The sequence below is a fragment of the Branchiostoma floridae genome, chromosome 10, assembly GCF_000003815.2.
Source record: "Branchiostoma floridae strain S238N-H82 chromosome 10, Bfl_VNyyK, whole genome shotgun sequence".
NCBI classification, from domain to species: Eukaryota; Metazoa; Chordata; class Leptocardii; order Amphioxiformes; family Branchiostomatidae; genus Branchiostoma; species Branchiostoma floridae.
In genome coordinates, this window is record NC_049988.1 from 20,407,166 (window position 1) to 20,421,570 (window position 14,405).

The window sequence follows — 14,405 nt, forward strand, 5'->3', positions numbered from 1 at the left end:
CCTACATGATTGCTGAAATGTTTGCTCTGATATTTTGAAATTTGGTATGTTGCCTAATCCAGGTAAATGTATTTGGGAGTCCGTCACAAATTGTTACATGGTTAGGTACAGTTATTAATTTGTTAGAGTACAAATTTTTTGGTACCGAGAGAAGAATAAGCAAGTTATATGCTGCGTTAACTGAGGTGATCAAAGATCTGAAGATAGAGAAATATTCTTTTCCTGTGAAACAGTTAGCGAGTATTGTTGGACAGATTATTTCACTTGAACTGTGTATAGGTTCTATTGTCAGGATTATGACGAGATACTTATATTATGTCATTGAAACACGTAAATCGTGGTATAGTGAAGTGATTATTGACCACCAGGCTATAAGAGAGATAATTTTTTGGTTTGAACATTTATTTTCAGCAAATGGTTTTCCTATTGCTTGTACAGCAGAAGCTGCGAGAACAGTGTATTCAGACGCTTCGGCCGAAGGGTATGGAGGTTATATTGTGAATTCTGATTCATATGTACAAGGTACTTGGAATGTTTCCGACTGCAAAAATAGTTCTACCTGGAGAGAGCTGAAAGCTATTTATTTTGTACTATGTGGACTGAGAACGCTGTTGTTATGTAAGAGAGTGAAATGGTATTGTGACAACACAGCCACTGTTAGAATTGTGGAAGTTGGAAGTGTCAACAGACCATTACAAGATATTGCCTTGGATATTTTCAATGTTTGCAAAGATAACAACATTGTACTAGACATGGAGTGGTTACCCAGGTCTGAAAACGAAAAAGCAGATGCGTTAAGCAGGTTTTTTGATGTAGACGACTATGAAATTGATCAATCTGTGTTTAACTTTTTGGACAAGAAGTTTGGTCCGCATAATGTAGATCGATTTGCCAGTCACTTGAATAAGAAACTCGAAAGATTCAATTCGAGAATTTGGTGTCCAGGTACTGAAGGAATAAACGCTTTCTCTACTGACTGGAAAGGTCAAAATAATTGGATGCATCCACCAGTCAGTTTGATCGCTAGAGTAATTTTGCATTTAGAGCAGTGTAAAGCGAATGGAACTTTAATTGTACCTTTGTGGAATTCAGCCACGTTCTGGCCTTTATTATGCAAAGATGGTGTGCATTTTAAACCATTTGTGCTTGATTATGTTGATTTAAGGACTTCGAGAAATCTTTTCAAGAAAGGTATGAGCAAAAATACGTTGTTCGGCGATCGACTTATCAAGTTCCGAGTCCTAGCCCTACGTATTTCATTTGATAGGATGAGAGATACACTGTTTTTGTGTTCTTCAGAGACGAAATGTTGTGATGTGTGTAGTAACCACACATGATTATGCTGATTTGTTGTACAGTGTAGAAACACTGTTATGGATTGTGCGGCAATTTGCACACGACTGCATGGAAATGGAATAAAGCTAACGGACAACTGATGAAGGCTGTGTTCTGGTGTATTTACTTTCACACAGTATGGTGGTACTTGCAAATGCTGGAGCCTTTATAATTGCGGCATGAATGTGATATATGCTGTTTTTCCAGACCATAATAGTGTCATGATGGAACAATGAAGTTCAGGGCAGGTTCTGATGAATGAGCCCGGCGTTTTTTATGCCGTCGAATGTATGCCCAGTGGCAATATTGTCTGTTTTCTAGCGATGAAGCATCAGTTATGAATTTTAGATGTTTCTAGAGATAAAGCATCTGTTATGAGTTCAGGATGTTTCTAGCGATGAAGCATTCTGTTATGAATTAATAGGATGAGCAAATAAGTAATTTTGTTTTCTCTCATTAAAGGCTGTTTCTCTTACGTTATTAACATCTTGTGTTTTTGTCTTCTCACAATTTCTGTTTTAGCTGATGTATACAAGAATGGTTGCTGGAAGGAAGCAGCAGAACTGAAGGATACCCATTTGAAGGAACTGGCTGTGAAATTACCAGAAATTGCTGTAGCCTCCAGAGCAGCTGGAACTGTGGAACAATATAGGACTGCTTTCAACAAGTGGCGTGAGTTCGCCAGTAAATTTCAGGAAGTGGCTGTTTTCCCAGCACTTCCGCTTCATGTAGCTTTGTATTTAGTGGAAATAATGCAGAATTCTTCTTCTGTTGCTTCAGTGCAAAAGGCTGCATACGGCATTAGATGGGCTCACATGCAAGCGGGCTTGCCCTCTCCTACGGATAATGTTGTGGTGCAGAATGTGTTGAATGCTGCAAAACGGATCTTGGGTAAGCTTGTAGTTAAGAAAGAAGTGTTGACTCCAGAGATTTTGAACATGCTTGTTCAAAAAACACGCAGATTCAGCGGATTTAGGCACTATAAGGACGCTAACTCTGATCTTGGTATCTTACGCAGGTTTCCTCAGATACAACGAAGTGTCCAACATCAAATGTAATGAGGTTTCGTTTTCTGACAAGTATGTGAGTATTTTCTTAGAATCTAGCAAGACTGACCAATATAGGGACGGAAGCTGGATTCCAATTGCGAGAACAGGTAAAGAGACCTGCCCAGCTAACATGTTAGACAAATACTGTAAGATGGCTGATATTGATTTTTCTTCCGATGAATTCCTCTTTAGGGGCATTACTGTGACCAAATCAGGTTCCAGGTTGAGGAAATCAGGGGGTCTGAGCTACACGAGAGCCAGGGAGATCGTGCTGGACATGCTCAAGACAGTTGTTGCTGATGTTTCATGTTTTGGCTTGCATTCTCTTAGATCAGGAGGTGCTACAGCAGCAGCTAATGCAGGTATTCCGGATAGGTTGTTCAAAAGACATGGACGTTGGATTAGCGAAAAGGCAAAAGATGGGTATGTGAAAGATGAGTTGAAAGAAAGGCTAGCAGTTACTATGGCTATTGGCATTTGATCTTGCATTAAAGTGCCCGTGATTTGATCTTTATCGACGCGATGCGGTGTCAACGCAATCGCGCCCATCCTAACACTTGTGTTGGTGTTTCATTGTGTGTATGAGAAGTGTATGAACGCATCGAGGGGTAATTGTGTGCAGGAGTGATGCAGAAACATTCTTCACTCACTCACTCAGTCCCGTAGCCAGTGACCACTGCTACATTATGTGGGTAATCAGTGTTTGTATACTTGCACTTTGACCCTGTGGTCAATCATCATCATCAACATGGCCGCCGCAGACCAAGAACCCCATGTCAGCGCAGTTCGTCCTCGTTCCTACCAAGACGAGAGCTATCTGCACGGGTTTCTTGGAACTGTGGGCGACTTACAGAAGGCTGGGGCATTTCAGGATGTCGTCCTTGAAGTCGAGGGCCGGCGGTTTCCCTGCCATCGGCTTGTTCTGTCCGCGGCCAGCCCCTACTTCAGGGCCATGTTTACAAGTGACATGGCGGAAAGTCGTCAGAAGACGGTTGTTTTACAGGTAGGGTTGCCGTGACGTGTGGTTATAGTAGAATGAAACAATGACGGTTATAATGTTCTGTCTATTCTAGAGAACACTTAAAACAATAGAAACTCTTGTTTTATCAACCAACAAATGTTTAACTTCCCTTCGATGTGTCCCACACTATGCCCCCCTCCCCACTTAATGACCATATTGGTATTTAGGGGTTAAAGGTCAACCTTGTGGGACACAGTCATTGTGACCATCTATTTTAACGTTACTATAACAGAATTGCTATCAGAAACATGTTACTATATGTTCAAATAGTAGAGATTATGTAGATGAAAGAAAAGAATGTGATGAAATTTGACAGTCCTATGAGAATTTGTGATATATATTTCCCTGCTAGATAACAGTTTATCCTGATAATGATACACTACTAGTACATAGCATACTAGTACATTGAACAATTTTATGTTATATTGTTTTCCAGGGTTTAGATGCAGGTATGTTTGGGGAGATCCTGAGTTACATCTACTCGGGAACCCTCCATGTGTCCCTGGACAAAGTGCAGCCCCTGTACCAGGCAGCCGACCTCCTCCAACTGGACTATGTGAGAGACACCTGCAGCAGCTACATGGCCATGAATGTGGAGCGCTTCACCTGTGTGGACCTGTACAAGTTTGCTGATGTCTTCTCTGTGGACGTTGTCGGAAAAGCTTGTCAGAAGTGTATCAATAGAAACTTTGTTGAGGTGAGTCTGATATTTGGATGGTTCGTCACTTGAAATTTCATATCATACAAGGGTTGGTGCAGTCTGTAATGAAATTGCAGCAGAATGAGTTTGTTTGTTAAAAAGTTAGTGTAAACGTTTTTGCAAAATACAGTTTCATTTTTTTTTACATTCATGGAGTTACCTTTATTTTATGTCATCAAGAAATTTAAATTTCATAACCTTCACAACCAAACAACAAAAAATTTGTGAAATTTCAATGTATGCCGATGATACGGTTATTCACTTCAGCAGCAAGGATTCTGGGACCATCGAGAATGCCCTTCAGACAGATCTCGAAAGGTTGTCTCAATGGTTTGCAGTGAACTATCTGTCGATAAACGAAGGAAAGTGTAAGTGTATGCTAATAGGTACAGATAAAAAAAATGAGAACTTGTACAAACCCCAGGTTGGCCATAAATGGTCAATTTATCAATCTGTGCTACATGTACAAATACCTGGGTATATTAATTGACAATCAACTGAATTGGAAGTGGCACGTCAAAGACGTCCTTAGCAAGTTAAGACGAGCATTAAGTATTATGAAACATGTCAGTCCATTTGTATCTACATCAGCACTTCGTACTCTATACAATTCAATATTCCTGCCGTACATCACATATGGAAGTACTGTTTGGGATACTGCACCGGAGCAAGACCTTCAAAAACTCCAACGAATCCAGAACAGGGCCGGGAAGCTGCTACTGAGGGCCCACTACAGAACACCCTCGGCCGAAGTGCTGACTCGTCTCGGATGGAAGAACATCAAATCCATACACAGACAACAGAAGGCGTTGCTCACATACAAGGCTCTAAACAACTTACTGCCAGTCTACATGAGGAACTTGTTTACATACTGCATGGAAAGGTCAACTAGATAAACGCGACAAAGCGAATCCAACCTACTATACTTACCCATGGTCCACAGGGAAGCGTTTCGAAGATGTATAACGTACTCAGGCACAGTTCTGTGGAATAGTCTGAGGGAGAACGTCAGGCAGGCGCCCTCTTTATCGTCGTTTAAAGACCAACCCCGTACTATATAACCACCCAATAAATTTGGCTAACGTAAACTACTAGAGCTCAGTCTTCTGTTGACTGTGGTGGAGTTCACATCGGGGAAGGCTGGCTGAGACCTCTGACCAACACAAGTTTATTTTCAATTTAATTTTGATATTAGGATACTACATAAGGTATTGAAGTATGATTATACATAAAGCTTTACCTAACCCAGAATATAAAGTAATGAAAATGCTGGCTTGTCTTACTCTGGTACTGTGAGACATAACTGACAGTTACATGTACAGTCTACATAGCCCCTAGTGGTACATCACATTATTAGCCATATTTCTAGACACATGAATATCAGAGCTAATTCAGTTATAACGAAGATTTTCAAGTTGCAATTATGTGTTGTAGATACAAAAAGACACTTTGATACAAAGTTGGCAGAGCAGAGTTGAAAGTCTCAATTTGAACACAAGGATGGTTTCCCAAAATTTGAAAGTTGCTGTCATTAGGACCTTGCATATGTAACTTTGTTACAACTATTTGGATCATTCTGCAGGGTTTGATAGTGTTTCCTTGAAAACCAGTAGAGAAAAATATTTGAATTTTTGACCAGTATTTTATGCTAATCTGTCCCTGCCTTTGTTTCCAGCATGTAGACAGTCTGGGATGTTTATTAGTTTATGTATTTATAGGGGTCAATTCAGCCCTCTAGCTGCTGGGATGGTCACAGTAGGGAGTACTTCCTTAGTGCTTTGCCCAGGGTTCACCGGCTCAGACCGAATGATGTATCAAGGTTAAATAAAGGTTGAAAAAAAAAGAACTTTTCAGAGCTTATTTTCAGTCCATGTCTATGTACTCTGTACCTCCACAGATTGCCTCCAGCAAGGAGTTCTGCAGCCTGAGTGTGAATCAGCTGACTGAGATCATCAGCCATGACGAGCTGGATGTTAAAGTGGAGACACCAGTGTGGGAGGCTGTGGTGAGCTGGGTGCAGTACAACAGGGAGGACAGGTGGGTGCCAGTATTTCATATAAGCGGGTATTGTCATTTTGAAATGCTATTAAACATGCTTGCTTATGGAGCTGATGTGTTACAAAAAAGGCAACTGAACCAACTCCTACCCTATACCATTACCCTACAGACTGCACCACCTACCCAGCATCCTACCTCACATCCGCTTCAACCTGCTGACCTCAGACGACACGGCAGCCATCTTGAAACACCCCCTGGTCAGGGAGGATCCTGGGAGTTCTGAGGTCATCAGGAATGTGGTGCAGAAGAGGAACCCCAACCTTAAACCGAGGCTTGGGATGACCACAGAAATGGCTCTCGTGTCTGGTTTAAGGTTTGTACATTTTGTTATTATTTTGTAACAATTTCTGCAACTCTGACACAGCAGTAGACGTACATAGACTAAGCCTGTTTGTTTGTTTTCATTTTAAACATGTAAAGTGTAAACTGTTGTTGTCTTGCTTTTTTGGTGTTATAAACTCTGGTGTTAGGCAAATTATGGCAATTAAATACATAATTGTTCTTTCCTCTAAAGGGATAAAGACATCCTCTTCATGAACCCTCGGGAAGGGAAGTACATCAGCTGCAGTTACGGTGCTAAAGAATTGCGTTATGTCAGAGGCATGACAGTCACCAGAGATAACGACATTTACATGCTGGATAGTGAGGTATGGGATTATGGTCAGCTGTCCATGTTAAAGTACAACCATGCAGAAAATGTGTGGGAACATGCTGGTATGTCTCCACTACATATATCTTTGTTGAATGGACCAGGAGCTCAAAATGATTTGAATTGCTTCAATAACCACCTTGTCGAAGTTGATGGGATTTTATACTACATTGCCCTGGCAACAACAATATTCAGCGATGCATTCATGCAGATGAAAAAGTACAACCAGAACACAGACCAGTGGCAGGAGTGTTCACAGCTGCACCCTTCTGGATTTGAGTTCTTCAGCGCAGCATTGGTCTGTGGTCCAAACCTGTATTTCATCAGGACATGCGGGGAAATGCACTGCTACGACCCGAGCCAGGACCGTTGGTGTATTAAGACGCCACCAAGGATCATTGATGACGTCTGTACAGCAGTAGTCATGGGAACAGAGATTTTCTGCACAGACTTTGTATTCACTCATACCATGGTGTACGACACAGAGTCAGACAGCTGGCAGAAACTGCAAGGTTGGCGAAATATAGGAAACCTTGCTGTTGATAATAATGATCCCCCAACTCTGTTCGTACTGGAGAACCAGCTGCACATATCGATAAAACTCTTTGACCCAGCCGTAGAAGAGGAGTCATCAGGAGACTATCTGCTGTACGTGTATGACAGGCCTGCAGATGCCTGGAGAGACTTGAAGGCCACACTACCTGACAATACACGAATGCCACATGGTTTTGGGTGCCCCGTGGCACGTATATATCTACCATATCTTAGCGCACGGAGTGAGGATACATAGACGAATGAGATTAGATGGAATGACTTTCATGTCGATTTAACCGGACTTAATAGTATGTTTCTATGGAGCTAAGAGTATAGGTGCTGAGTTCATGAGGAGATAGTAGTGGATTCTAGAAATGTGAATAGCTCATTAAGTAAAATAGCGTATCTAGAACATTCCATCATAAAGTAGTGAGTAGTTTGCTTGTCTCTTCAGGAATTTGTTTGTTCGTAAATTGTATTGGCATCAGCAGACCTGTCAGAGCTTTCATTCATGTGGTTCCATGTGTCATGTAGATATACCTGTCTCCGTTTTGATCCCACAGGGCAGTACCGTTTAAAGACATCTCGGTATTGTTTCAGTTTTTGCTAAATGACTATATAGGATATAAAATTAGAGTCAGGCTGCCTTATAACGAATAACCTAATAAATGTGTATCAACACCATCAGGACGTTCGTTACCAGACAGCAAATTCTTTAAGAAGTTTGTTGAGAGATTGTATTTTAATTTATCTACCCCTTGATCCATTATCTGAATCTAACAAAATGTTTGTAACTATATTTAGGTCCATCATATTTTCCATTGATACATCATCAAAGACATTGTATATCACTGGAACGCTTATTTTGAAGTATGATACCCTTACACTAACAATATAAATGTGCACATGCATTTTCTCACTGATACATGTTGTATTTTGTTGGATTAATATCCTTCTTCTGCCTATAATTGCAGAGATGGGCGTCGACTTTTGTACCATGCACATTGCTAGGATAATGTAAACTTTTAAGGTTTTTCTTTCTGAAGTTTGAAGATAATCATCCTCCCATGACAATGAAAATGTCGGACGACTCGGACCATTACCAACTCGGCCCAGTCAACTCGGCCCATCTGCCGGGACAACTCGGACCATCCCCCCTGAACAGCTATTTAGTTGATTTTTTTTTCGAAAATGTAATCCCCAACACTAGTTTTATATGACATGTATATACTCTGAAATGAGAAAACTGTAGCTTGGATTGTGTAATTCATCGGAACTTTTCGGCATTCCATGCGGCGCACATTAGGTCGTTGACCCCGAAATACGCAGTGTGTGTGGACACGTGGATAGGTGTGAGGCGCTTCTAATAGAGGACAGTAGTAAACTTTACCATTACTTGCTCTTCGGAATAGCTTTAGACAAATAAGATGTGGGTATTGATCAGAGTATGAGTCATTCTTATTGAAGATTAAAATTTTTGCTAGCGCCCGCGGCACATATGATGCTAGATCAAAGGACCGCCACTCTGTATGACCAGGAAACTTCTGACGTTCTAATAGTAGATCTAGCAGCTGGGGACAATCTTTATAATACTTGTACAAATGTACCAAGAAATTTTTCAAAAGATAAGTAATTTGGTCCGACTGGGGGTGGTCCGAGTTGACCAGGGGTGTGGTCCGAGTTGACCAGATTTTCAATGGGCCGAGTTAGTAATGGTCCGAGTTGTCCTGATTCCGTGTTTGACCTACTACCCTTTGACCTTGGGTCATATCATCTTCAACATGGCTGCCGCAGACCAAGAACCCCACGCCACGTCAGCGCAGTTCGTCCTCGTTCCTACCAAGACGAGAGCTATCTGCACGGGTTTCTTGGAACTGTGGGCGACTTACAGAAGGCTGGGGTACTGCAGGATGTCGTCTTTGAAGTCGAGGGCCGGCGGTTTCCCTGCCATCGGCTTGTTCTGTCCGCGGCCAGCCCCTACTTCAGGGCCATGTTTACAAGTGACATGGCGGAAAGTCGTCAGAAGACGGTTGTTTTACAGGTAAGGTTGGCGGGACGTGTGGTGAAAAAATGACCGTTCAAATATGTTATGTATCCTATAGAACAAATAAAACGATTAAAACTCTTGGTTAGCAAATCCTACAAATGTCTACCTTTCCTTTTTATGTGCCCCTCGCTATGCCCCCCTTCCCACTTTAATAATGACCTCATTGGTATCAATGGGTTAAAGGTCAACTTTCCGGCCACACATTATCATTTTAATGATAATAATAATAATAATATCCGGTGTATTTTGCAAAGTGTGCACCTATTTTAACTATTGCTATCATAAACATGATGTTGTTCATATAGTAGAGATTATGTAGATGAAATAAAAGAATGTGATGAAATTTGACAGTCTTAATACTATTATGAGAATTTGTGATATATATTTCCCTGCTAGATAACTATATCCTGACAATGATGCACTATTTTGAGTACGTTAAACAGTTTTTTGTTATATTGTTTTGTAGGGTTTGGATGCAGGCATGTTTGGGGAGATACTAGGTTTCATCTACTCGGGAACCCTCCATGTGTCCCTGGACAAAGTGCAGCCCCTGTACCAGGCAGCCGACCTCCTCCAACTGGACTATGTGAGAGACACCTGCAGCAGCTACATGGCCATGAGTGTGCAGCGCTCCACCTGTGTGGACCTGTACAAGTTTGCTGATGTCTTCTCTGTGGACAGAGTCCGGAAGGCTTGTTTGCAGTTGATTCATAAACACTTTGCTGAGGTGTGTCTGATATTTTGATAGTAGGTTACTTAATTAGAAGAATGGTTTCTGTTACAACCGTATTGAAACCATTTCATTTCTTTTATAATTATAGTGAGTGAGTGAGTGAGTGATAGTTATTTTAGAGGATGTTATCTACTTTTATTTTTATTTTGTGATCTTCATAGCTGTCTTTCAAATAACATGAAAGAATAAAACCTTACACAAAGACGGAACTGGATGAGGCTTGCAGTCGGCAGCCGACCGATGATGATGATGATGGAACCCACTTTGCAGTGCTGATCTTTCAATGTTAAGAAGACTTTACTAATAAAGATTGTTTTCCACAGTTCCATACATTTACATGTACTCTGCACTTCCACAGGTTACCTCCAGCAAGGAGTTTTGCAGCCTGAGTGTGAATCAGCTGACTGAGATCATCAGCCATGATAAGCTGGAAGTCAAAGAGGAGACAACAGTGTGGGAGGCTGTGGTGAGATGGCTGCAGCACAGCAGGGAGGACAGGTGGGTGTCAGGATTTTGACTTACCCCTAGAGTTCCAACATGAAATAAACAATTTTTTGACAAGTTGATGTTTTACACAGATGTGAGCTTTAATAACCCCTACCCTGTACCCTACAGACTGTACCACCTGCCCAGCATCCTCCCTCACATCCGCTTCAACCTGCTGACCTCAGATGACACGGCAGTCATCTTGGAACACCCCCTGATCAAGGAGGATCCTGGGAGTTCTGAGGTTGTAAAGAATGCGGCACAGAAAGGGAACCCCAACCACAAGCCGAGATTTGGGATGATGACAGAAATGGCTCTACTTTTCTCTATAAGCGTGCACAAGTATGTTCAACATTTAAGGCCTTGAACAGTGTCATTTTATTTTTTGGGGGTCATATTTTCTTCAATATGTTCATGTTTTCTGATTCTTTTTCAAGAAAGGAACGATTTATTTTTACTTCTTCCGTTCCAATTGAATGAGGTCAATAACATGGATTAGCCAGCTCATAGTTACTGGTGAAGTAGCGTCCGTTTTTGTGGTGAGTGGCAGGACAAACGTGATAGAGCCTTTGTGGCTGCTTTTCATATATATGAATGTGTTTGAGAATAAACAAAGCAGTAGTTTGTTACTGTTGGGCTATACCTTGTGAAGATTAACATCTTTGCTTTCCTTTTTGTGAGGTCACCACTGGGCATTTTTGGGTATACATAATTGCAGTAAAACTTCCTGGCATGATTTTTGTCCAGTCCTGATTACTGTCAACAATGTTTTTTTTTCATTCTGCAGACGCTGGGGGTCAAATGAGATGCTGTATATGAATCCGCAGGAAGGGATGTTCTTTAAGATCAGATGCAGTAACGACCCTGAAGTCGTGGCTAAAACTGTCACCAGTGATAACGATATTTACATTCTGACTGAAGCATCAGGTTCGGAAGATGAGTTGTTCCTGTTCAAGTACAACCAAATGGACAATGAGTGGGAACAGAAGGCGTCGGTACGAAGGACCCGAGGAGACGACAGGCCAAGAGCTGAGCACCTTGTGGAAGCTGATGGACATCTTTATTACCTTGCTAGAGTTGTTGATCAACTGGCGGGGAAAGAAGAAGTGTTCATGGCAATGGAAAGGTACAACCAGCGCACAGACCAATGGCACTCCTGTACACAACTGCAGCTAGAGGGAAGATATGGAAGATATGACCATGGGAACCAGAGTAACTCATTTGGTGTGATAAAGAGGTATAACGTAGTATCATGTGATCAGTGCATCTACGTCTTCTCAGACACAGAAATGCATCGCTACAACCCAAGCCAGAAGCTTTGGTGCAGGCTGGCCATGCCAACAACCTTTCCAGAATTAGGTATAGTCGTTGCCATGGGAACAGAGATCTTCTGTGCAGAACATCGCTTTAGCAACGTCATGGTGTACGACACAGAAACAGACAGCTGGCGTGATCATGAGCTCCCAACTGTCGATAGGGTTAATCAAGATGACCAATATTACATTGCCTACAGTTTATTTGTGCTGGAAAATCATCTGCACGCGTTGTTGTCCTGCCGCAGTGAAACACGAATATGTGTGTATGACAGGTCTACAGCTACTTGGAGTGACGCAGCGGGACTGCCCGTTCTGCCTCCAGGACATTGGCAAAGTGCTGGTCCTTGCCCTGTGGCACGTATGTACTTGCCTTACATAAAGACAATAGTGCAACACACCCACGGGTTTAAGAAGTGATTAATGATATCACAAGTATGTATCAGATTACGACTTTGCTCAGTGACTATCATTTTCGCCCCGGAGTGCATGGGAGTTGCATAAGGAACGCTTCAATGTATAATGTTAGTAAATGTTACTGAATGCACAATGAAGTTTTATATGTGCACATTTATTCTACTCTTTACTATATCATAGATATTCAAGAATGACATTCAAAATTTCGGGTGTTTCTGTGTATGACAAGTCTGCTGCTGCCTGGCAACACAACTAGCTATGATTATAATGACGATGAAGAAGAATATCTTGTATGTGAGTTCTGCTGATGCCTGAAGAGACTTGTATGCCGCTTTTCCTGATAAGGAATGTTATTCGGTTGGTCGCCTGTGCCATGTGGCGCGTATATACCCACCATATCTTAAGTGCAGGATAAGGACACATAGAGTGTAACAGCCTTGCAGGGCTGGATTGTTTAATGATATTTTTGTTTAGATTTCAGCTTTCGAGGACTACCCCAAACTGGGATAGATCTTTTGCTACATTTGAAACAGATTGCATTTGACGGAATCCCTTCCACAAAGTTGTGTTGCCCAATGACCTGCAAGAAGAGATGGGCGTCGACATTTGTACAATGCACATTGCTAGAAAAATGTTAACTTTTAATGTTCTTGTTTCTGAAGTTTAAAGATGATCATCTGTCCATGACAGTAAAAATGAGAACTTGTGTGGCACAGAGTCTAACAACTTTTTGATTTAATTTTGTAGCTTTTGCAGAAGAAGCTAATTGGAAACTTACATTGATATGTTTGCATATACATAATAACACGTTGTATTATTTTGATATTATAGTTTGTTACATTTGTTCGGTAGAAAGCCAGCTGCGCACATTTATGCGGTTAGAACTAGTTTATAAATCTTCAATTTCCATTAAAAATATATATGTATACTTTTGTATCATTTCTATTCTAACAATAAATATCTATTGATAAACACAATGGGTCATTCTTTAGTTAAGCGGCTATTTGTTTTAAAGGCCAATCGTACTTTGAAGAGATCAATAGATGATGATTTTATGATTTGTATCGTGATACCTCTTGTGACAGCATTTCTGTTACATTTAACTTCCCCAGATACATTTCTAGGATGAAAAATAACATGCCCCTATTTATTGCATAAAGGTATCAATGTGGTTTCATCTCTATTTTCCTTCAAAGCTACTCCGGCATCATACATACAAAAGACTTAGACTTTGGTCAATAAAGTTGACATTATATAATATTCAAGGAAAGATAGCAACCGAGACGTACTATACTTCATCCACAGGCCCAACATCTCAACTGTATAATGTTACATAGACTCACACAGCCAAAAGTACTAAAACATTGCGAAAACTCTTTGTAACATAGTTTTCCCGTCAGTGGTACATATTGCAGTATTTCTTATCTTCTTTGCGGTAGGTGACCAACATCGACGAGCCGATGGATCTGTCACACTGTTGAGTTGAGTCAGGTCAGAGGTCAGGTCACTAATGAATGATAAGGACATGTCGTAGTTTCATGGTGATCATTAGCCTCCTTCACCGGCCTCTCTGGGAAGCTTGGCAATTTTTTTTGGGGGGGGGGGGAGGCGGTAGGTCGATTCGCGATTTTTAACCGGGAATATGCCGGGAAAGGAATATATATGCCGGGAAAGGAATATACACCGGAAAGCTTGTACGGGCTAGGCGAAATTGGCTTCCCAGTAGGCCTGCTACTCTTCGGTATCTACAAAGCCCTATTAAAAAACACTTATCACCATTTGGTATGGATGTGCGAACTTCCCGTCATAAACGCGTCCAGCACTAGTGCACTGGCAGCCCGGCACACACCCCGTTGCGCGATGACCCGTAACTTTGTAACGGTCGTCGGGTCACGCATTTCAAAACACGGCTCATTTGAAAACGAGTACTTAGCGTAGAAAAACTCCGCTGAAACTTCCCATCATGTACGAAAGAGCTTCCCCGAGTTGAGGGAAGGACTATCCCTGGCCATTGCTGTGGTCTGCGAAGGCAATGATTGTTTTGTTGGCCTTGCTACAGGCCA

General features: G+C 41.5%; 2 protein-coding genes across 2 annotated transcripts; both read left to right on the top strand.

Annotated features, from left to right (window-relative positions):
- The first annotated feature begins 3,312 nt into the window (after positions 1–3,312).
- Positions 3,313–8,422, top strand: LOC118423823 (kelch repeat and BTB domain-containing protein 8-like). The gene is made up of 5 exons (XM_035832091.1): positions 3,313–3,387; positions 3,842–4,102; positions 6,003–6,142; positions 6,273–6,476; positions 6,678–8,422. The coding sequence occupies exons 1-5, from the start codon at positions 3,337–3,339 to the stop codon at positions 7,600–7,602; spliced, it is 1,581 nt and encodes a 526-aa protein (XP_035687984.1). The 5' UTR covers positions 3,313–3,336; the 3' UTR covers positions 7,603–8,422.
- Positions 8,423–9,946: 1,524 nt separating this feature from the next.
- On the top strand, positions 9,947–12,345 carry LOC118425086 (kelch repeat and BTB domain-containing protein 8-like). The gene is made up of 4 exons (XM_035833905.1): positions 9,947–10,120; positions 10,485–10,624; positions 10,742–10,954; positions 11,400–12,345. Exons 1-4 carry the CDS (start codon positions 10,004–10,006, stop codon positions 12,343–12,345), a joined length of 1,416 nt encoding a protein of 471 aa, XP_035689798.1. The 5' UTR covers positions 9,947–10,003.
- Positions 12,346–14,405: the final 2,060 nt, after the last annotated feature.